The 24,867-nt window shown below is 37.9% G+C and overlaps 1 protein-coding gene across 1 annotated transcript in view; it reads right to left on the bottom strand.

Moving 5' to 3' along the window:
- Window positions 1-23,688, bottom strand: part of PPP1R12A (protein phosphatase 1, regulatory subunit 12A) — a gene marked incomplete at its 3' end in the record, with an annotated part of 62,392 nt that extends 38,704 nt beyond the window's left edge. The window contains exons 1-2 of the mRNA XM_010017591.1: window positions 23,582-23,688; window positions 7,398-7,516 (exon numbers count right to left, since the gene is read on the bottom strand). Coding sequence (XP_010015893.1) covers window positions 7,398-7,516; window positions 23,582-23,688 — 226 coding nt within the window. The remainder of the gene's footprint in view (window positions 1-7,397; window positions 7,517-23,581) is intronic.
- Window positions 23,689-24,867: the final 1,179 nt, after the last annotated feature.

Here is a 24,867-nt window from a genome sequence, read left to right on the forward strand (position 1 = left end):
GCTGACCCTTCATCTGTCCCCAAACCCATTGTTCTCCAGGAAACTTGTTTCTATCACATAACTGGTAACTGCCCAACTAATCAAAGCACAACAATCTAAGGCAGACCACAAGCAAGGCTAGAACATCTGTTGCCAAAATTATTCTACATAATTAATTATTTTTAATTAATTTTCAAAGTCTTTATAATGAATGGCAATTTCAGGTTCTAATGTTTTCAAACAAACTGTGAGCTATTAATCCTCCACAGGTTGAATGAATCCCCAGAATATGGAAACCAAATGAAATCAAGTTGCTCATTTAGATGTTCAGCAGAAACTGAGCTAAGGTATGAAGTGGCCTTTATTAAAGAAATTATTAATATCATAAAATGAAAATAGAGATAATACAGAGATGATCATATGTAGTGCAATACATCATTCTACTCTGTAAAATGTGGCAAAAGAAATCATAATAAAACAGATTCTTCAAGCTTTTATCAATCCACCAGCAACTCGAAAGCCAGAGCAATGAAGTGGCCAACTGAAAGCAATTACATTGTCACTGCTGAAATACACTTAAGGCAGTGAACAGCAGACTGATACATCTGTTATGTTAGCATGAACTAGTATTTCACAGATGCTGCAATTCCCCAATTAAAGGGCAAGAAAAACCTTGAAAATTACACACCTGAACCAAAATTTCCTGAAATGCAGGAAGAAGGAATGTAATTATTATATGCTTTTGGAAACATAACATGTAATTTGTTTGGTTTGTGGTAACATACGATAGTGCTACAACACAATTCACTTTATTATACTTCTTCCATCAGTTCACAACATAAAAGGTATTCACTATATACAAATATGTAAAAAAAACCCCAAAACAAACACATAAAAGCAAACAAAGCAAGATCAGTTGGAGAAACAATTCCGTTCACTAAGTAAATCTGGTAAAACTTTATTTTAGTCTTGGTGATTTAATAAAAATTAATAGAATTAACTTTCATCAGAAACGGATGAAAACCCACAATATGCAGGCAAGATGCAAGATATCTTGCAGGAAGATCGAAAAGACTGTTGAAGCCAACATGTACTTGTTTGAAGGAAGCTACGGTAAAAATTGAATACATGGAAGTTTCTAAAATGGTCTCTCTCGAGGCAACCCATGACTGATTTTTACATGTCTAATAATCTTTATAACTCTAACAGATATGAAGAACAGAAATAATGAACTTTAAATTAATAATGTATTGACAATCACATAATCTCATTTCTCTGGAAGGCTCCTATGTATCGATGTGTAAACTACTGCAAGCTGTAACTTCCTTGGGCCGTCTGCATTTCAGAATGACACAGCAGTGCATATCAGCAGACCCTGGGAAAATAATTCTCTAGAGTACAGTCATTTACATGTCACTGCTGCCTGCGAAACATCACCACGCAAATAGTTTTTATATCATCTGCTAGTCATATTTATGTCCATCCCCTTTTTGCAAGCCCAAGGTCTTACTGTGAATCCTTACGAGCATGAGTAACCTTCTCTACCTGAAGAACCCGATGTAAATTCCTATCAGTGTAAAACTTCATGTATATGGCTCATGAAGCACTTTTGTATAAAGGAAGAACAAAGGAAAAGCTCCTTCCAAAGCCTGATCTCGAACTTCTAATGGTTAAAATCTAAGCATGCTTTCCAGGTATGTCTACAGACCCAGAGAATTATGTCAAAATAGCAATGCTTTTGCAGAGAAAGCAACTAATTCTGAGTATAGTCTTCTATCGATATCACAATCGACTGCATTTCTGAGGCCCAAACAAGATGCAATGGCTGCAGAGGACTAATGGCTGCATCAATACATTATTTTACAAGGCAGTAAATTTCTGATCATATTTCAACAGAAGAAAGTACACGAATCTTGCCAATCTAAATAAAACATCCCATGTTAATAACCGGCAGGAAAATGGGAATTAAACTGTGTGTCATAGAAAAAAAGCTGCTCTCTGAGATAAGCTAAATACATTTCCCATTATTAACCACAGAAAACGGAATGTAAACAGCCTTTATTCTACCTTGTACAGCCCTTTCTCCCTGCTTTTGTTTTCCAGACTCTATTAAGGTATCAGGGAAAAAGCAATGTTCGTCATATGTTTCCAACACTTTGTTCATGCGGCCCATAGATGGCAATGCGCTGCCTCCCAGCTCAGCTCCAGCCGGAATATTATTCCCTCACACCACCGGGACGCTTAACCTCTCCGGCACCCCAACAACTTCTTAAATCATTAATAATTTATTGCTAAATGCTCTCATTTTTTCTGATCAACAAGTGTTATTCAACAGTTCCAAACAGGTTTGGAAACAGTTGTGCTGTTCGGTGAGCATTTAACGAAATTCAGCATAAATTTAAATGCTGAATCACTGTTTCAGGACTCCTCAGCCATATAAAGGCATGTTTTATAGATACTGCCTGGAAGTTCAACCCACTTTTTACTTCATGTAGGGAATGTTTATATACAAATGTAATAGTTCACATTTTATCCACATAAACAAAGCTGAATTAAGCAATACATCCGAGAGAGTCTTGCTACACTTACCTATAATTAAGAATGAGGAACATTTGCTTCTCCTTGGAAAAGAAGTGATCTCCCTGATAGTTACTGAATAGCTACCAGGCTGTATCATGAACTCCTGATTCACCTCATGTCACCTCTCCCCACTAACTCACCTCCCGAGAATGTTTCCTATAATTCAAAATAACTGCTTAAGCAGTTAAAAATAATTTTAAGAGGACATCTGATGATAAACAGCTAAAAAATCGCTTCAAACCATTACAGTTAACCCTACTCAAGACCTGAGGAGAGCCAACATTTAAAACTGGCCAGGGCTAGCCAGGACTAAAGCCCCATCTCTCTCAAATCTGCTGATTTTCACCAGTGCAAATGAAAACTTTACACTACTAGCAAAAGACAACTTCCACAACTATGGTATGTTGAAACACTACAGTGTAGAAATAACAGATCATACTGAGAAACTCCAAATAATAATATTTTCAACAAAGATAAACGATTATGTGGATTGCAGTGGCATATATATATACCTGGGATAGGCACATGATAAAGATATCAGCCATATGGAGAAACAACAAAACAAGTCCCAAGAGGAGTTTTTTGGTTAACACACGAAGTAGTTAAAACACATGGTATGCAAAGAGTTGTTCAGCACTGCTTCAGAATAATTTCCATAAACCACCTAGATTTGCTATTTGTGAAGTGTTCGTAACTGTGCCAAAATGCCTTTATACCATATGGAGCATGTATGTAATTTATTTTCTCACAAAGTATAAAATTAAACTAGGTTTTAAGCTTAAAAAACGTAATTAAGCCAATACTTGTCCTTTGAAGATTAGGGTAGAAAAATACTTTTCTTACTATCAGAGCACTATGGCTTCACTTACAGGATACCTAGTCCATTAGTTCAGGATTACTGCACAGTCCACTTTAACAACAGGGTCCTGCAATATGTTCAACAGAACACAGGTGGCCTTATCTGAGGATCTGTGGCCCACACAGGAAGACACATGAAAGATGCCTTAACCAGAGATCACAGTTCGGAAGTGCTGCATATGAAGATGAGAATAACTGAAGAAAGATAGCCATAATAATACTATAAAAGCTCTCTCCTATCATGTCTAACACACCTTACAACAGAACTAGTAAACTAAGAAGATTAACTTGGATCACTGACCACCTCCTCTCTAGACAAGTCACATTTTGGAGTCTGAATGCTAAAATAGGATAAGCAAACACAGCAGATTCTTCTTTTTATTAAGCCCGTAATGCCACATAGATCTGAATCGTACTGTATTCTACAATTTACCTCTGCGAATTTAGTGTTTCCATAGGCTCCCATCTTTTGTCGTGTAGTAAGACATGTACTTAAAATACAATTCAATACCTGTAAAACTTGGGCATAAGTACAAACTGTACTTATGTGCAGAAGGCTGAATAGTTGCACAACTGGAAGGCTCCGCTTGAACTTTCCCTATAAAGACAGAAAGTCTGCAAAAGCAGCAAGAAGGCTGAGCTAACATGGTGATTCTCCTCAGATTTCTATCAAGTGTCATCACTTAAACATACCCGGAATCACAATGAAACTGACTGATCTTTCCAGGCCATCTTTTGCCATCAAATGACTGACTGCTGATGCCAGTACATATGAAGCCATACTCACAGCATTAACCAAGCAACACAAAAATGAAACTATAATGAATGTATGAATAAATACACATGAAAAGGTTGCAAGGCAAGAATATTACAGAAAACGTATGCTTAATTTTCACCCTGCATGTTTTACCTACACAGAGGTAAGATATTTTGGCATCCAGGTTTGTTTATTTTCAAAATCAAGATGCTGATCTTCCACTACTGGTAACACACTGAGGGCTGATCGTTCCACAGACCCCACAGTGAACCTGCATTATCAAAACTGCAGCACTGCTTTATTTTACATGATGACCAATGTTAAAGCTGGAGGGATAACTACACTGAGCCACATGTATAGTCAAAGATGAAACCATCAACATGCATCAGTGTTAATTCCACATTAAGATGAACAATTAAATTCCGATTTTAGAGATATTAACTTCTGTAGCCACAATATACACACTTTCCAAGTGATTGTAATGCCTAGATAATTATTAGGCACTTTCCAAGTGACTGTAATGGCTAGATAATAATTCTGTATATAATATTAAGTTTATATGCAAGTTAAGGATGCCATCAAAAGCACACGATTAAAAACTTATCGCTGAGACAACTGTCTTGTGATTTACTAAGGTATACACTAAAGTTCACATCCACATTTACAGCCTTTCTATTCCATTCTCATCCACAGCCATTAAGCATTTCCTATGATTTCATCCTCTTAGTTCTTACAACTTCAGACACAAATTCTGAAGGATGCTGCATGCCTTCTTCCCTGCTTCTGTGAAACTGAAACTACTAAGTGGTCTAACAGCAAAATGAACTAGGTGGAATACATATGTGTAAATGTACTCATATATGTGTGTGTAAATATATACACATATGTATATAAAAATTAAATTATATACATATATATAACCATAGGCATTAGTGTCCTGTTAAGACCAGGAAGACAGAAATGCTGTCAGGGATGCTCACAGTGGGGTCACACTCAGCAGGACAGCACCCAATTCCTGTTCTGCCCAGAGCAAGTTTTTTCTCACCTGAGATGGTGCCTCATTCAACCAGTATCATTTTTCAAATCATTGGAGAAAGACCAATCTTCTAAAAACCCATTAGCCAGTCAGCAAGCCAACTGGCAGAAAAAATTTAAGAGGAATGCTTGGAAAATAAGTTTTCCATAGCAAGTGAAATCTAGTATTTTAAAACAACCTGAATTATCCCTTTAGAAACTTAACAGCTGCAGTCTGGGAGTATCTACATTCTTCTCAGACTTGTAAAGACTGTACCACGTATAGTTTATTGTAAGCTTTAAATATGCACTACGTAAACCACACCAAAATTTTCAGTGAATTGCAGCATTTAGCCTAGGTTGCCAATGCTAATTTTACAACTGGGCTGTTCAAAACAATTAAAGTTGTAAAAGAGTAAATATTAGCGTGTAATGTTGAATCTGCATTGTAAAAATGTATATAAAACACCCATATAACAATTTTTTTTTAAAACGTATAAATACTAGATTTTGAAAGAGTTCTTTTCCTAAATAATGTCAACTTTACAAAGAACTATTGCAGTCAATTACGACAGCACATCAGTAAAGTCAAACATTTCAAAAACAGCCTTAAAGAATTTAGGCTAAGGCACATTCTAGAAACAACTCTCCAGCAAAGACTGACAGTACTGTCACAAAAGAGAGCAACAACTGTATTCTTTCCAAACTAATGAAAATAGACAAATGGTAGTACAGACAAAAAAATATTCACAACTCCCTAATCTGAAGTTCTTTGTGTGTTAACAATAAGAACTATTAATCAAAATTCCATTAACACTACCAAATAAGTGAATCAAAGCCTTTGTCAAATCTAGACTCCTTTCTATCGTTAGGTATCTTGTATTTCCCTGCATATCGTCATCCATTATCTTGTTACCCTTTGCTTTAGGTATTAAATGGGTTTAATATACAATTGAAATCAGGGCAAAGCCTGAAGCAATTACTAGTTTACCTTTAAATTATGTAAATCTGTCTTGGAGATATAAATGCAATGCTACAAAAAAAAAAAAAAAAAGCTTTTCAAGGAGGAAGAAGGTAGGCAGGGGTCTAGAAGTAATGGAGATGCATTCCCCTAGCACTCCAACTGAAAAGGCTCCACATCTTCCCTCTGATTGTCACTTTCCTTCAATTTACAATGTAACTCAGACCACATCACCCCAGTTCTTGTACTGGGAGTTCTGGAATGACAGTGCATTTCTATTGGACTTAAGATGGTCAGTCAACAACAACTGAATATTCTTCCCTCTGTGGAACGGAAAAAACAGAAACTTTCAAAGACCTCTCACTGGAAAACCCACAAGGATTAGAACATGGAAAACAGCAGCATAAGGAGGGGGGATAAAAGCAGGGAAAAATGAATCAAAGTGTTTTTTCAAAGGCCAGTTTCTCTTGTAAAGACACCTATGCCAGTGCCAGCAAATTTCTAGCAGCAAGGTGCAGAAATTTAGGGTATTCATTTTCAACAATACTGCCAAAACTTGGTATCTATCCATTAACTGTTACATGAATGCTCACCTACATAGTGTTCTCAGAAGAGTACACAAAATCAGGAGGACCTTAAAGATTCATGATACATTCTCAGGCCTAAAAAAAATGCAATCTAAGACTCCTTATCCCAACGAGTAGTTTCAGACATTTGGTATTATGGAAGGGTGTTCAAAAGGTTGGACCTAGACACAAAGGCAGATTTATGCGATGAACTATAGTTGTTTACTCTTGTTTTAGTTATTCTAAGCTTTCTTGTAGTCAATGAAAAAAAACAGTTATCTTATGGCTAGATTCACCTCATCCTGAAACTGACATCTGAGTCATCCTAGAAGTGACTCTCTAAAGGCAGGAATCTCTTTAGATACAGTCTAAATTTGGAATATAGAGTTCTATATCCTAGATGCACTGAATACCGTTCATAGTATCTGAATACCACCTAAATTCTGTTAAGTGAACGCAGGAATCCAATCAACACCTAGGTTCAAAACTTCTGACCTCTTTCTTCAAAAGAGGGTGGGCTGCACAAAAATACCTAGAAAACAGGCTGAGCACCTTACAGCGTATTGACAATTCTCATTAGAAAACAAACTGAGTTACTTTAAAATTTTTAAATTACCATTAAGTTTTCAAAAATACATTTAGCATCAAACACACAAAACTATCCTTTCATCTTCAAAATTACCTTGTCTATTTACTTCATTCTGAAGCAGCTCTTCCATTGCCTCTTCTTCAGCAATATCTAATGGAGTGTCTCCTTCACTATTTACAGCTCCTACATGTGCTCCTTGACTAATTAAATACCTGCCAATAGAAAAAGAAAAACAAACTGTAAGCAATATAGTAAAGCTGATGCAAAAAAAACCCCAAAACCAAAACAAAACAGCAGCTATGGGTATGGGTATATACATGCACAGGTACCATTAATATAAACAACTATATTAGGTTTACATAAAATCATGACTGTCTACAATCCCTGAATATCTGTACGTCTTTTCATCATCATGCCCATTAATACAAAGAGCTCTCTGTTTGCTCTTCAGTTTGCCACAAAGACTCTTGACATATTTAAATAAATAGTTGCAAGAACTGAAAGAAGAAAATGGTCAGATGATGAACAAAAGCAACCACAAGGTGAACAGGGTTTGAATCACCCATTTCCATGAGCTCCTCATATTAAACCACTCTTCCTTGAAATTCCAAATTCAGTGGCACGTTATGTTTCTGTATTTTGCCAGAAGGATAACACTTGGTCTCTGAGGCAGCTTCATAAAGGTTTTTCCAACCTACTTGATTCTATGGCTCTATGAAAAGCAAAATGTCCTCTGCTGCTTAGTATTCATAAGGTCAGCTTCTGGTGGGGAAGAGAGGCAAGAGGGAGCAAGGAAGCAGTATTTTATACTATTCCAACACCTTTGAGTGTTTCCTTACTAGAAGTCCTACTGCCTCAGGAGTCAACAATCCAGACTCAATGGGAATTATTTCTGAATTTCCAAATAAGTCAAATTGATTAATTCCAACAGTAAGTCACAAAAGGATTAAGTTATTTCATTGCATTAAACCATAAGCCTATAAAGTTACTGAGAATCTACACTTAATATATAGTCTGCTTCCAAGTAGACAATGAACAACAATTAAAACACTAATACAGATCAGCCTTGCACCTTCTGACTATAACATTTGTACTTCCCTAACAAATTTAACAGTTTGATCCACAATAGAACTCAACAGAAGCAAAAAATTGCAAACATACGTCCTGCCATGCACAGCTTAATTTACACTTTCCATATATTTGAGGAAAAAACATCAGGAAATACTCAGACCAGAAGAACTAGTTATCCATTTGTTAACAAGTGTACGAAAAAGTGCTTTCTTAAAGTCACTGCTGCAAAATGCCAAATTATGCAGAAGCCAGTCACAAAATTAATCCAGTACTAATACACGTGCTTTAAAGTATTTCTGCTTAGCCACTGCCAATTAACAACAACAGATTCCAGATCTAGGATCATATTTTCCTTCTCTTTCCTCAATAACTCAGCATGAAGTACTCTCAGACATTTCTATTTTTTAATGTATGATGTAAATAGCACTTGTCATTAAACCTCTGTAATAACGTCAAGAAGAGGTAAGAACTGACAGATCACAAAATGGGAATTAATTCCCAGAAGCGTAACTGTATCTCCTGGGATATGCATCATCAGTTGCCACGGCTAACTTTGATGTTGGTATGCGGTGTGGTTTTATACTGTCCCTCTTAACAGTGCTGCTGTGACTCTTATCCCTCTCCAGTTTAAAGATTTAACTTCTGCAGGAATGAAAAATTAATACAAAATAACAGCATTTCTCAACAATACTGGGGGTACTGTTTTAATGGTGACACAGCCTTCCAGGTCACAGATCAGGTAATTGCTATGCAGGGTGTCTGCTAAACAGGCAAAAAGAGCTGTGGGGAAACCAACTTACAAAGTCAAAACGTTGATTCAAAACCAAAGTGAATCATGGACAAAAATATCTTTATAACAGAAAACCCCAAGTAACCACTTTTGTTCTTTCAACCTGTTTTTAATAATGCAGACACGAAAAAAGCGATGTTCAAAAAGAAAAAAGAAAAAGATTTTTACACAATACCTATATGGAAAAATTAAGCTACGTTTGTAAGGAAAATATATATCTCATTGAAGTAGGTGTATTTGGTCAACTGGGTCAATAACTTATAAATGGAGCAGTGCATAAAAAAGCGTAGGGAATGAACAAAAGGCTACAGAAGTATTTCAGAAAGTTTTTAGATATATGAACAACTTTATGATCAAATGATCCTTTAAAGTAGACTCCAAAAATTAAGCTGCTCACAGACCAAAATCAGATCAGCAGAGATTAGTATGGCTCGTGCAGTAGAGCTAGTCAAGTTCCCCTTTGCATGTGCTTACAGGACTTTGGTTTTCCTCTGTCAACAGAACCATGCCCTTTGATACCAAATCCAGAAAAAGGTGCTTTTTGCAAACTTGGATGCAGTTCAAAAGTAAAAACATATAGGACTCCTGATGCCACCTGCTTGCAAAACCTTTTGGTATAGCACTTAAATTTGAGTCTTTTTTAATTCACTTGTGGCAAATAGCCGTGTTCAACAGACAGCTACAGAAGAATAATTCAGACAATCTGACGATAATCTATATAATGTTCTGGTAGGCAGTCATTCATTCAGAATGTAAATAAATGAAAGACATGATCCATAGCAGCTTCATCCATACCATGCTTGGTTCTGGAGCTATAGCTTTCAATTGTTGATACTGAAGCTAAAGGTACTTTTTAGACACTCTTGTGGCCTAAGTACACAGAACTGCAAGTATCCCAGGAATACTAAGACAGACAAGAGCAGGAAAATGAAATCAAATTGTTCCTGATACTTCTGCCTTGATGTTCCCATGACAAGCATTACGCAGTCTGGGTAAGACTGGAAGAACAAGTCTGCTTTGTGATACTGTTGTTTTATGAAGCCAAAATATTTCTGTTTGAAATCTGTCTTTTAAGAATCACTGCTATATATTCCTCCACAGCTATTATAGCTGCAGTTAACAACCTTGGAAAAAAAAACAACAAACCAAACCACATTTATTTTCTATAATTATTACAAAACCCAGATTCTTCCTCATCATTTTATGAAAAATACATTTCAATACCTTTCATAAAGGGTTGGAACCTTAGTATCTCTGAGACAATAAATAATAAGAAATCTCTAAGATTACTGTACAAAAGCCAAACAGTCAACACCAAAACTCAGCTCAGGAACTGGAACTTTAAAATCTGAACTAGCAACTTCGGCCTACACTCTGAATTAAAAAAACCCAAACTCCAAAACAACAAAAACCTCTTACAGCTGAGGTGTGGTGTGTGTAAGTCTATTAATAAAGTGCATACAGAGACACAAAGTAAGCAGAGAAGACACCTCTCTCTGGACTTATATGCAAATTTTAATCTTATTTGTGAATTTAGAACCTAAGAAACTGTCAGACTCTCAAACTTTGGTTTTAATGAAGTCTGCCAGCTGCAGACAACAAGATCTGCTGCAGGTAACATTCTAATATTAGTTTATCTCAGGAACAGGAAGAGGGGCACATTCGAACCTTGCCCCAGTTCCCAATATCTGCAAACAAGTTTGTGAAGTCATTAGGGATATAATTAACTTTAAGTACTCGCTGAACCTGAAGGTCACCAGAACCGTGGCAAGCACAAGGCAAAGGCAGGGCAGAGAAGTGGCCACTGAATTGATTCAGTTCATTAAAGACTCTGTCCTGAGCTCACTGGAGACCCACCAGTGAAAACAAGAGGTCCCTTCAGGTGAGTCAGAAGACTGGTCAGCAGTCTCTTAACTCCCAAAATCTGAGGACAGGGACCCTCCTAAAAAATCCCTTGCTGAATAAAGTTTCAGCGTGTTGTATATACATTTAAAATAAACATGTACAGTGAGGCCTTCTAGGGAAACACGGTTTAATTGCTCGTGGGGGCACCAAGCAGCAGAACAAGCTGTCTCCCAACAGTTTTTAACTAATTGGCAGTTTTAGCTAAACCCAGCTGTTTTTTTTCTTTAAATCCATACATAGTGGAGTTCAAGTTAATTCCATGAGCATTTTAACTGAACGATAACAGGGAGCCAAAGACAGAGAAAGCGTCACTGTGTTCTCACAGCTATGCAAGCTGTCATGTGAAGAAACAAATTATGAAAAGAAATGTGCCCCACAGGATGTAAAACCAAACAAACCATACACACCTCTGGAATACGTATTTTAATGGCCTTCTTTTAAAATGCCATTCAGAATTATTTCATTGATTTGCTTCAAATATAAAGTATCCACGCACTTTTAAAACTACATATTTGCAAATCATATACATTACTAATAAAAAGGCATCCACATTAAATTGGCCAAATAATGAGACCTTCAACAAACATTTAACAAATAAATATGATAAAATTTTAACATTGTTGCTTCCAATTTCATTTTTTCTAAGCTGAAGTACACTAAAACTCTCCCCTTTTCAGACCTATTGGTTTGAGTGGCTGGGAATATTTCTTTAAATATTTTCTCATTGAAGAACAGTTTCATTTCAAATTTAAATTCTTAATGTTGTTGTTATTAACTCAGAGAGAAGCAGAAATGCTACCTCAAGCTCTCCAAAGCTCCCCAGTCCTTCTCAAAAGTGGTTTTGTACTGGGTTTGGTTTCTTTTTTAATTTGCAGCAAAAATAACACTGCAGGCCAGGCAAGCAGAGGTATACCTACCTGCATATACAACATATCAAGAGATAAGACAACAGCTTATATGTCGTTCTTGAATTTTTATGGTGCAGTTCTCAAAATAAAGGCCTAGTCTTTTTCTTTTTTTCTTCCCCCCTCCCCCCCTTGAAATCTTAAATACTACAAACTTCAAGCAATGATACAATAGCATTAGAATAACATTGTGCTAAATTCTGCGTGGTACATAGTACACATATGCCCTGTGTCAGTGGGCAAGTTTCAAGGAAAATGTGTAGCTGGTTAACACAAGTGAACAGCCAGTACCCAGCTGCCCCTCAAATACTCTCACGCACCCTCACACTGTCATGCTCGCTTTTAAACACATTATTCAAACCCCATGTAAATGTAATGATAAAAGTCACAATTTCCCTGGTTTTGAAATTATATATTGTAACCATTATAAGGATTTAGCAGACAGTGTTAAAACGTGCACCACAGAGCAGGTGCCAGACAGGTCTGCAAGGCATGGCAGAGCCCTCCTGCCTGGGCAAGGGGCACGCTGCACAGCACCCTGCTCTGCACAACTGGGGATCTCCTCACCCTCTTTAGTGACAACCTACCATAGAATAAATCTAATTACTTGAAAAACAATTAAATTAATCTCACAGAATGGTTAGAGTTGGCAAGGACCTTAAAGCTCGTCTAGTTTCAACCCACGGGCCTGGACTCCTCCCACTAGACCAGGTTGCTCCAAGCCCCGTCCAACCCAGCCTTGAACACTGCCAGGGATGGGGCAGTCACGACCTCTCTGGGCAACCTGTGCCAGGGCCTCAGCACCCTCACAGGGAAGAACTCCTTCCTAATGTCTAATCTAAATCTGCCCTCTTTCAGTTTAAAGCCATTCCCCTTGTCCTGTCACTACATGTCTTTGTAAATAGTCCCACTCCAGGGGACTCCCTCTCTTGTAGGTCCCCTTTAGGCACTGGAAGCTGCTCTAAGGTCTCCCTGGAGCCTTCTCTTCTCCAGGCTGAACAAGCCCAGCTCTCTCAGCCGGTCTTATCCAGGCACTCAGTTAAACTGTCTTATTCAGGCATTCTGCAAAATGCCATCCCACGCTCTCAGTTGCTACTGTGCCTCAACCTTCTGCCTCTAAACATTTAGAACTGATTAGAAACTGACATAGGAAGACAGGCTTCCGTGATGACATTTAAATTAGAATCAAATCATGATTAAAACTTGGGCATTTTTAAGGTTATGTTTCCTTACAAATTCCAGAAGATTCTCACTCACGTCTTTCTCTCTTAGACACTGCAACACTTTCTACATAGGAACATTCCCCTTATGAGCAGTATGATCAGACAGCAGCTACACGAATCAGACCAATTAGGATTATTTAGCAAAACTAGATTTTTTCCTCCTGAAATACATGAGTGATGATTTTATGACAGCTGATACCAAGAAGAGATCTGAGGTGAATGCATGATTTCCTCTTGCAAAACACAAGAGCTGAGAATTTTGGACAACTTGAGATGCTTAAAAAAATGAATAATAATTTAAAAAAAGGTGAGAAACAAGTGGGAGGTTTTAAGCAAACGGGAAGGGACATTTCTTTTCAATTTTCACCAGTCTAATCCAGATTTCAGTATACATGCTTTTTCTAAATTATGGACCAGTTTAAAAAGACTATTTTGTATCTTTCAATATGCAAAAGCTCCTCCAGATAGCAGCAAATCCACCTTCTGATTCTCCCTGGTGAAGCTGTTACGAAAGACATCTTGGACAGACACACATCTTTGCCTCAAAACTGTCTAATGCTCCCAAAGCTGTCCAAATAGTATGCTGCAGAGATGAGGAAAAAAAATAAATATCCCCCTGTACAAACAGCACTTTCAATCAATGCTAAATACTGTACCTATATGAAAAACATATTTATGTTTATGAAGCCGAGACTCTGCGACACACCAACACAGCACTGAGCTCTGCACACAGCTCTGCCCCTAGCCTCTACTGCAAGTTGCACACCCAAGGAAGCGCAGGAACTAGAATCACATCTGTTTTCCTTCTTGGTATGCAGGAGCATAGAAGAAACAGAGTAGATAACAGTATCTGGTTAGTTTTAGTCCTCCTGTGTTCCAAGAAACCTCTGAAAAAAGCCAGCAATAAACTCTAGAAATATTTGTACGTAGGTGGCCACCTAAACACTAACAGTACAAAGATGGAACAGAAAACATTCCTCTTGCAGCATATGAAGACCAACTAAGCCTTCATATTTTACCGTATCTATAGAGAGGAAAGACCCGTGAGAGCTGGCAGAACAATGTTTAGGTGAAAGTAAACAGTGAGTGAGAAAAGGAAAGTACCAAACATGAAGAAAGCTATATAGGGAAACATACCAGAACCTATTTACAAAAAAGTAAAAATGCCGGAGCCTGGCAATGCTAGAATGGACACAAGGCAAAAACTTCAGCTGGAAAGAAAACTAAACAAGAAGTGTTTTAACAGTATGTATCAAATGGTAACTTCACTATGGACCTTTGTGAACAAGTGTTTCTGTCCTTTACTTGGAAGTCTGCACCTCATAGTGCAAAAATGAAGGTTCCGTTTGGAAAACATCTTGTTGCAGCTGCAGAAGAGTACATGCCGCACATACAGTGACTAGCTCACCACGCTGTGCTCAGGATGCTTCCCTGCAGCAAGTCCGCAAGCATTTGTGGCAATTTACCTAAGCGCCATTAAGGTGAATACTTGGAGTTTGGTCACACTGGTTGAAAAGGTGAGGTAACAACAACATGGAGGCAAAAAGGAGGAATAAGGAAAACCATGCTGCTGCCCACCATCCTGAGCTAATTCCTCACCAGCAAGAAGAGATCACACCACTAGCTCACCGCCCCTCATGCCTTGTGCCAAGATTAGCATTGCTGTATTTGGCTGTAGTAGCACCCCAAATTCTGATATTTCACTGCTGTTTTCTATTTCAGAGGAAGTTATGAGTATGGGCTAAACTTAACAAGCTTATTTTCCTCCAACAGCCATGTGTTGGCATTTTTATCAGGAAAATTAAAAGCAAGGTCAATTATTTTACTGTGCTTAAACAGATATTAGCACAGATATAATCACTACGTCACAGAATTTACGTAATTATATTTTGCAATATATAGTGACCAAATGCATCTGTAATCAAGGTTTCAAATATTTCATATTTTTTTCATGACATACTTGCTGTTTATAAAAAAAAACCCTACATTTTTGTGTCTTAGTATCTGAATTGTATCCAAATAACTCACTCTCATCAATGCACAGCAGCCTTCTGTCTCTAGAGATGTCACACTGTATTTACGGATTTCAGAAGAATTCAAGCAGCTTTATCCTGCCTCAGTCAGGGATAAGACTAGAAAAATACACACCGATTAGGATCATTTGCACTGAAATGACATAGTTTAGAATATGCAACAAAAACCACACCTGTAAGAAAGGATAAGTAGGTCATAAATTGCTCTAGTGTCATTGGAAAGTCTGCTGTACATGGCAGATTAGATTCAAGCTCACAACAGGGAAAAATGCTCCAGTAAAAGCTGAAAGAAATAAAAGACGAGATGTACAAAAGTGACAATCTACACCACACCCATGTTTTCTCCTAGAAAACAATACTCAAAACCAACTTTACTCTGAACTACATTATTTTGCTACCGTGTAACTGGATAAATACCGAGAAAATAGGAGTTTATTAGTGGCAACGGGCAGGTACAAGCCAGCATCCAGGGAGGACCTGATGTGTTACGTTTCTCAGGAGTCTACCTGAGCTTCCAGGCTTTCGTATGAATCGCCCTTCCATATGTATCACATTCAACTTAAGAATTCATAGGTAAGACACCTACTCCAAATTGTTCTCAGAATAAAATAAAATCAATGCTCTGTGACAAAAAAGTAAGATCTATGCACTTCACTTCTCAAAGCACACTAGTTCTTTTAGACATGAGCTGCACTTTTTTTTTCAGCCAAAAATTAAGAGTGCTCTGAGCTTTACACTGGGCATCAGTCCCTTGACTTTTCATTAGATCCAATGCTAAAGCATATTAAAAGAAAAAAGATACTTTCCACTAAATCATATGTCCCTTAAGAAGGTATTTCTGAACTTAAAGTTCTAGTAGATTTACCTTTAGTACAGAAATGCAATATAGTTACTGATAGATACCTAGGGTCACAAGTAGAGATGATCACAGCAATCCAATCTGAAGAAGACATCTACAAAGCACACACTGTCTTTGTGCATCCTAGAGTGACCAGCTCTCCTAGACTCCTTCAGTTGAACAAACAGGTACCAGATCAATTAGGTCCTCTAATTTCCTCTAACCCATCAACCATATCTTACTATGTATTTCTGCCAGCTGTTTTTTATCCAAACATCCGATCACAGCTACAAGGTAGAAAAGATTAAACACTACCACATAATGACATGATTTTATAAAGGGAATTTCACCATCAACCTGATCAACTTCATCAGTGTTTAATTATACATACATTCAGCAAAAACATACTGAAAACTGCCACAGTACATCTTCAGAAAAGAAAATGCCAACTAATGCTAGCTCACCAATCTCCAGCTTTCTCATTTATTTTCTCTAATGGAATTTAGGTTTATCCTTGCAGATATTTATACAAGTTTGGAGGAGGAGGAACTTTTATGTTGCTGATAAAAAACAAGCAGCACACTTTGATTGGGAGGAGAGGGGGATGGGACACGACTACCATACTAGCATATTTTCTCTCTCATTAACTCTTTTTTTCCCCGATCTGCTCTTCCAGAAAGAAACGAGGCAGCGAGTAAAAATGAATTAACTGAAACAATCTTCCAAGGCCTGCAGTGACCTTTTCACAGTTCTCAAAACAAACACTGCATCTTTACCAGTGTCAAATCGTAAGAAGTCAGTCATTCTTCTAGAAGAGCTGTTCTTTGGCTGGGAATAAATCTTTCCCTGCTTTTATTTTATCCTGTGGCTTGTTTTCTAATATATTCTTCTGAAGTCCTCTTCCAATTTTCTGAGTGCATTGTATCAAGTTTCATCTTTGGACCTTTTTCCTTTGAATTCTACCCTTACAGTTAACATTGCCTCATGTCATTTAAAGTAACATCTTGAACCCTGACAAAAACATTCATTCACCTTGTAGAATCTCTATCAGACCAAACCCCTTACCACTTCGCATCATCAGTTTGTATGTAGTTTACATCAGATCACCAATTTCACCATGTTATTCACAAATCAGAACTTCCGATTACCCTCCAAAGTTCCATTTATGCACGTATCACTAATAACATCACTTCATACTCAGTTAGTTAAAATCATAACTGGGAACAAAGCTAAAGGAGATAGGAGCCATCCTCGACATTTTTATCAGTCTGCTTTGCCTAAAAAATGTCTCGTTCTTCTAGGATTATAACGGGTTATGGCAAAAGAGCTTAGATTAAAAACACTTCAGAAAGTAATAGCTCCAGATGATCAAGTTATTAAAACTTAAGAGAGAAAAGGATTAGAAGCAACTGCTTTGAAACCTATTTTGTGGTAGCACCATCCTTGGATATTGTGGAAGAACATTCACCAGTGCTACCCAGTTCAGCCTCATGAGCTGGGAGAGAACTCTACCTCAGCACAGGCAGCTCTCCACAGCCAGGCTTCAGAGGTAGGAGCTGTATCTGAAAAGCAGCCCAGACTTCTTTTTTATACCTGCATTATCTATGCCAACTGCTGCTGGCAAGGCAGATCAGCTCACTGATCCAAGAGAATAAACCCTCCAAATCCCCTTAAGGTAGTCTTACGCTGAGAATTCCCACATTGTTGAGTGATCATCAGATACTGCAAGAGAGGGGGCAAGCGCATGTGGAGGAGGGAAAACCAAGGGAGAAGGGAATGACTATTTTATTTCTTCAGTTGTCTCAAGTTAGATAACATTAAGCATATTGTGAAACTGCAACGAATTCCCTCAGTTGCTCCCTGTTGCCAGATGAGCACTGATCCCATCCTTGTACAACATACCACAGCCAGGAATCACCATCACCCAGCACCACAGCAGACCCACAAGGCAATCAGAACTGTATGTAAGTCACCTATCACTGAACAACTATATATTCAACTACAGGTTTGCAGCACTGTTTCTCACTCCTCCATATACCAGATGACGATCACTCATTTACTCTTAATGGACTGTTACTAAAAAAGAGAGATCCTGGGACAATGGTTTGCTGAGGCTTCAGCAAACTTGTTTGGCTGGGTTCACTTTCAGGTGTCTGAAGTCTGGTAAAACAGATGGGCGTCAGCAGCAAGGCAGTGGTTACACACAAGCCTTTCAAAGTCTGCTTTAAATATCAGGGGAAGGAGGGGACACGACACAGGAAACTGGGCAGGAAGGAAAGCGGGTGAGCTGCGTTTTAGAGCAGCAGAGTTGGTCAAGCTGAACTTCTCCTTCTAAATGAACTGAGTGAGGAGGTTCTGAATTTAAGAAGGGATTCTAACTTTAATCATATACTTCAGCCTTTAAAATCTGTAAAATAAAGAAGTTGTATTTTGCTAAGTCTCAGGGTCTGTACACATAACTACATGCCTCCCAAACATAAAAGCAACCATACTGAGTTAGACCAAGCATCCACTTAACATCTAGCCTGTCTCCAAAAGTAAGCACATTTCCAAGGAGAATAAAAATGAGGCAAGTACATGCTACTTTTCCTGTATTACCTTTCCAGTCTCCAGCTACTCTAATGGATTTTCTGAACCAGATCCTGTTTGCACGTATGCATTCTGCGTTTGTATTTGTTTAGGTATCCACCCTCAGCGGACTTCTCATCCCTTGAACCCATGAGCAATTTTCCTAACAGTAACATACATCTGGCAAACTGTTACTGCGATGTAGTGCCCATTGCATGAAGGGATAAAACCCCTACTCTTCCCTTGGGAGACATCTTCTCCCCCCTTGTTTGTTTGGGTTTCTTTTTTGAGCAAAAATGTAACTACAACTGGACTCTACGTTATTTTTGAAAAATGCTTTTCTTATACTTGCTGGGAGATGCACCTTCTTTCATTCTGGGCAAAATAAAAAAGCATTTGTATTTAACTAGTAAAAGTTTACTTCAGCCTCTAAATACTTGCAAACAAACTTCAAAATAGATCAGCTATGTACTCACCACTAGGCATGGTTCAAAACCCGCAAGAATATACATTTTTAACACAAATTTCTACCATTTCAGATTTACTTTACATAACCAGAATAATCTAGTACAACACAAAGCAGAGAGAAATAAAAAAGGATTTTAAAATTCTGTTTCTTAAATGCTAATTTGCATTATTTCTCCTCTACCGCATTTTTTTGCGTTTTAAAAAAGAATTTGTTTATTCCCTAATACTGAAATAATCCACCAGATTTTAGACCGTAGATGAGATCTAGCAGGTATAAAAATTCGTTATATACACCAAATAGTTTTACAAGAGTTTCACAGGGGTAAACTTAATGGTCCTACCTATTAAATACCATATGAAAGCATGCACACAAAATTTCCGTTGAAGTCCTCCTGCATTAAAGTTTGTTTTCACACAACTGTAACTTGTCAGAGCATTTGATGCTGACTCTTTAATTCATACTAACACATTGGAGAAGAAGAGGCTCCTTTGCATAAAGTTTTCTGTACATGAAAAAAAAAAGCAGGACAGAGAAAGACAGAACAAAATCCACCTGTTTTGGCAATTCTGAAAAATTTTATTTAAAACACGTTCATTACCATTACCTTTAAGCTAATTCACGTGATCATAAACTAGCTTAACACTAACTTAAGTAGGCAATTCTAAAATTAAACTATTCAAAGAATTTCCAGTAAGCTGAAGCAGTTCCAGCATTCAGAGATCTCAGAAACAACAACGGAAACAAGGAGCAGCTGCCCTCCATGCCAGTTTTTTCGTTTACAGCACAACTCTGCATCTGCAACCAGCTGAGCCTTTATTTCACATTATACTATGTTCTTTCACTGTATTTCACCTGAAGCGGGCTTCTGTAATGTTTCTTAAACTGGAAGATGCATTTTTTTAGCGACAATAAGAGGCATATTCAAGAGAAGGTGGCTGTTCCAAAGAGGCAGAAAACTGAAATGGGATAGGAGATGCTGCCAGGAGACGATGCCACAGGACTGCTAAATACAGGGGAGGATGACAGGGACACGGAAAATACCTGCAGTGAACAGCCCATTTACCAGACAGCACAGTTAGCAAAAGCAAAATAAAAACCTCAGTGAGTGGGGACTGTGCCACAAATTCACTCAGCCCATTAGCAATTAGCATGGAAGCAGCACCTAAAGACGGCTGAAGTGGAGGCTCCCTGAGATACCTAGACTTTTTTTGGAGAAGCTCCCTACCACCTACATATCTCCCCCAGATCTCCAGCACATGGGTGCACGCACTCAGGAACATCTGAGGAGCAGCAAGTGCTACTTAAGAAGAATGTGCACATTACAGAGTGAGAGGAGAGCAAGAGAGAGAAAATCAGGTGTTCAGTGAAAACACACTGAGATGGGAAGGTTCCTGCACTGATCAAACAGGCAGGCGCCATTCTGTACTAACCTGGCGTGACTCCCTGTCATTCCCATTTACTGTACATAATAGGAAATGGATGGAACACATAGAAGGAACAGCTGAACTCTGAGATTGTGTTCTGATTCCATTATAAAATCAGTCTGAACAGAAACATTTCTCACTCCATAAGAAAGTACATTAACCACTCCAAATAGAATCCCATGGAAGTCAAATTAGCATCAGAAGGAAAACTATAACAAAGCTTGTGCTACAAAGGTCAGTAATGATTAAACTTTGGCTTTTTTTCTTTCCATTTTCAAAGTAGAATCACGGTTTCACATCCTATTAACAGATCTGCAAACTCCAACACACCCCATCTTGGCTGTATTTCATAGACTCTAATCCTAGTGATGAATCATGCAAAAGTTATCATGCAATGTTAACAGACCTTCTGCTTTCCTTCCCCTCCTCTTAAGCCCAGAAAGTGATGTACACACATACATGAAGAACATTAAGGCTGAAAGGTGAATGCAGTCAACATACAGAGGGCATCCTTAGGGCTAGAAATTCCCTAAATTACATTCTAAGCATAGAAATGCATTTCATAACAGAAAATACCTCCATCTCCTAGCTCTGCTGCTTTCTTAAGACATAAATTCAGATTTTGAGACATGAAAACCTGAAATAGTAAGTTTGCTTTCATGCCATGTTTTTCTTATGAATTGTAAAAATATGAGAATCAATAAATCAAACAAAATCAATAAATTAACTGAATTTGCATTTTTGGAGGATTTTACAGATTGTGCTATTTCAAGAGAAATAAATTCCAGCTATCTACATCTGAAGGAAACCCTAAGAAGACTTAAGATGGCAGCAGAGGAAACAGAAATAGATTTCTAAGTCTCCAATTTGAGAAATTCTATGAAGCTGTGCAACAGGCAGTTCATGGCGGAGGAGAAAGGGTCAGACTCTCCCCAGCCCTTCATTAACTAAGAACCCATTCTCTGACTCTCTTCTCTCTTGCACCTTGCAAGAAAACAGGAAATGAACAGATGTTCTGTGCAAAAATGCTAATCCATTATAGGACAGAAAGATGACAAGTTATTAAGCACAATCTTTTCAGAACTATATATATACAAACTCCGTAATTTATCCAAATTCAAAGCTCCCTTCCATGAACCACGAAATTTAGTGCAAAAAATGAAACCTCAAATTCAGCCACAGATGCATAAATACCCACATCCTCATGCTTCCCAACAAATACACATCCACACTAAAGCAGCTTCTAGACCCAGCATGTACTATGGGCAAAACGAACAACAAATTTCTAACTTCTGGTAATTTACTGTATCATCCTTTCGACTTCCCTCAGTTTTGTTTCAGCTGCAAAGTCTGCTGTCAGTTTTATAAATTATTTGAAGCTGAGATCCTGGAAAAGCAGCCTGAAGAAAATCTAAACTCTGTGAGCCTCAGCAGATAAAATATTGTCCCATTCAGGTCAGGTTACCCTTCTCAGCTGTATGCTCTTCCAATATCTTATATGTCCCCCATCCCATGGGATTATACTTGAATAATCTCATTTCTTTAAAAGGTATCTATTGAAAATAGGCAGACAGGTGCTGGTTCAGAGCAACATGATAAAACTGATGATGTCCCTGCTCATTGCAGGGGTGAGGGTTGGACAAGATGACCTTTGAAGGTACCTTCCAACCCAAACCATTCTATGATTCTGTCTGCCTGAGAGAATAAAAACCAAGAGTCTTCAGTGACATCACAGATTTCAGATATTCAAGTCAACAGAGGAAACCTATCTTGTGGACAAGGGACATGGCTCTTTCTTCCCTGAACATCTGCCTACCTCAGGCTGCAACAGCAAACCAAGAACATTTATTCAACTCTTCCCTATTTTGGAAAGAAGGCAGGTGTTTTACCTCCACTAAACTGAAGAAAGGCTTTTATTATCTCAGTTTATAAGGAAATTCTTGTCATAGTATAGCCAACAAGTAAACATTTCCAACGTGCATGCAAGGGAGATTACAGCATCAAACATCTGCATAGTGTAGAAAGGCAGACTGCTGCAGTCACACAGTGTCCCAGTTATATAAAGGACATACAAAGCACTTCACCCTAGGAACACCCAAAAAAAAACCCTTTCTCAGTAAAAACAATACACAAGAGTCTCCAGAATTTTTTCTTTCCCTTAAGATTCAAGCAATCAAACCTCCCAAACTCACAGAACAGAACATCAATAAATGATCCTTAAAATTTCCATTGTTCACCACTGTAATTAATACAGTAATGCGATTACGTGATAAAATACTACTTCATATTTTATCGAACTCTCAGACTGGATCAGCCATCACACCGAGTTTAGCAGAATTAATGAAGCTTGTGTTTACCCAAACGGTCTTTAGAAAGACACTGTTACTGTCCTTACTGCAAGAACAGCATGCTGAACAAGATATGCCACGTATTTTCTCGAATCAATCATTACTTCAGGTTAAAAAAGACAACCTCTGGAAAAATCTGATTTCAGCATATCTTCAGTGGCCCTCAACAGGCTTCAAGAATATCAACAAAACCACTCCTGGAATTTACTACTGAGTAAGCTTTAACTAGTATCGTAACAGGCATCTAATTTCAACTATAAGATTTTGCTCCACAGCAAGTCACCATTTCATATCACACCTGAAAAACAAAGGTTTTAAGACTGCAAATACAATTAATCTCCTACATCTAGACTTACCCTGGAATAATGTTTCAGACTACTAATAAAATGTTAACCGAACTTTCTCTGCCCCAAAATGTTTCTATAGAAGAAAATGATTAAAAAAAAAACCAACCACTTGACAGTCAAGAAGTCTTAAATGTTTACATCTTATAGCTACCTAAGAAAACTAGAAAGAGAAAATGCAATGCACAAATAATCATGCACACAGCACACTTCACAGTCAACATACAATATAAAAGCATTCTCTCACTACACATCCCAGAGACAACTAAAAAGACAACTTATGAATGCCATCTGCTTCTAGTGCCCCTATAACAATGAACAAAATGCATGTATTTCAAAAATAGAGCAAAAAGTCTTACTCTGCTATATCAAGATATCCACAGGAAGCAGCTGCATGTAGAGGTATCCAGCCTTCATTATCTGGTTGATTAATATTTGCTCCATTTTCCACCAGAAATTTCACCATATCTACGTTATCATCTATACAAGCCTATAAAGAAAGAAAGATTTAAGAGGTAAGTTCAGATTAAAGCTGTTCGGCAATACTGTGCATCTCTAAGCAACATTTTCAGGAAAAAGGTAAGTATTTTCAGGTCTGATGAGGGATTAAGGTTTATTTGTTGAGGTTTGACAGGAAGAATTTGAGAGAAAAGCAGCAGGTATTACAGATTCGTAAAAAAATCCTTAAATAAATTAATTCAAACAGAGTTTAACAAAATCAGCAAATATGGTTTCCTCGGATACATTTGTTCTGGTTTTCTGAGAAGCCACTTACAATCCCCACTGCAACCTTGTTCTCCAATACAAAGTGGTTCCCTTTATAAAGCCCCCAGGCCCTCGCTCCATCCCAGGCCCAGCTCAGTCACTTGAGTGGGTATTACAATTGATTGAATCAACAGCTACACCATGAATTTGCGACCAAGAGATGGGGAGCAGTTTGGAAAACAATACCACAATGTGGTTTTAATTATAAAGCAGTTGAAACCAAGGAGTATGGAAGAAGATACTATGTTGCATTCAACACCCCCCTGCTGTGTTCTACTGCAGCACATTCTATACCACCATACATCTCTTAACAGTCTATTAATCACTGCTGTTCATAAACTTGAGCATCAATTTGGCACACTGCAAAAAATATGATCATGTGTTCACATCTCTTAATTACCAAGCAAACAGTGTTGCCCAGATGCAAGAACCACTGCCGTTCTCCAGATCGCCATCCTGACTGGCTCCTATTTTTCCTTTCTTCTCTGCGTTTGAGTATTTTTCTCACAGGGTGCTCAGTTAGTTCTCTTGCCAACTTCCATACTGCTGCCCTTAAAAGGGCAGAGCAACAGAAAGAAAAGTGCTTCTGCATTTCAGGACAGCAAGGACTCAAAACAGCCAGACCCCACAAGACTGGTATTCATTTTTTAGCTTAATAAATCAACAATACTGCATAACCAGAAGGCTGAAATGAGAACTTTTACTGCTGGGCTCCTAAATCCTTCTAGAGAATTATGCCTCTAATTAAATGCAATTAAGGTATAAACTTTACTTTTCAGAATACTTCTACAGCAATAAAAACTGAAAATCAGATGCTGCTTTATTATGACAAAACCCCTCAGATTTCCTTACTTAAGTAACTGTGACTTCCAAGATGAAT

Source organism: Nestor notabilis, unplaced genomic scaffold, assembly GCF_000696875.1.
Source record: "Nestor notabilis isolate BGI_N333 unplaced genomic scaffold, ASM69687v1 scaffold31540, whole genome shotgun sequence".
In the NCBI taxonomy this organism is placed as follows: domain Eukaryota; kingdom Metazoa; phylum Chordata; class Aves; order Psittaciformes; family Psittacidae; genus Nestor; species Nestor notabilis.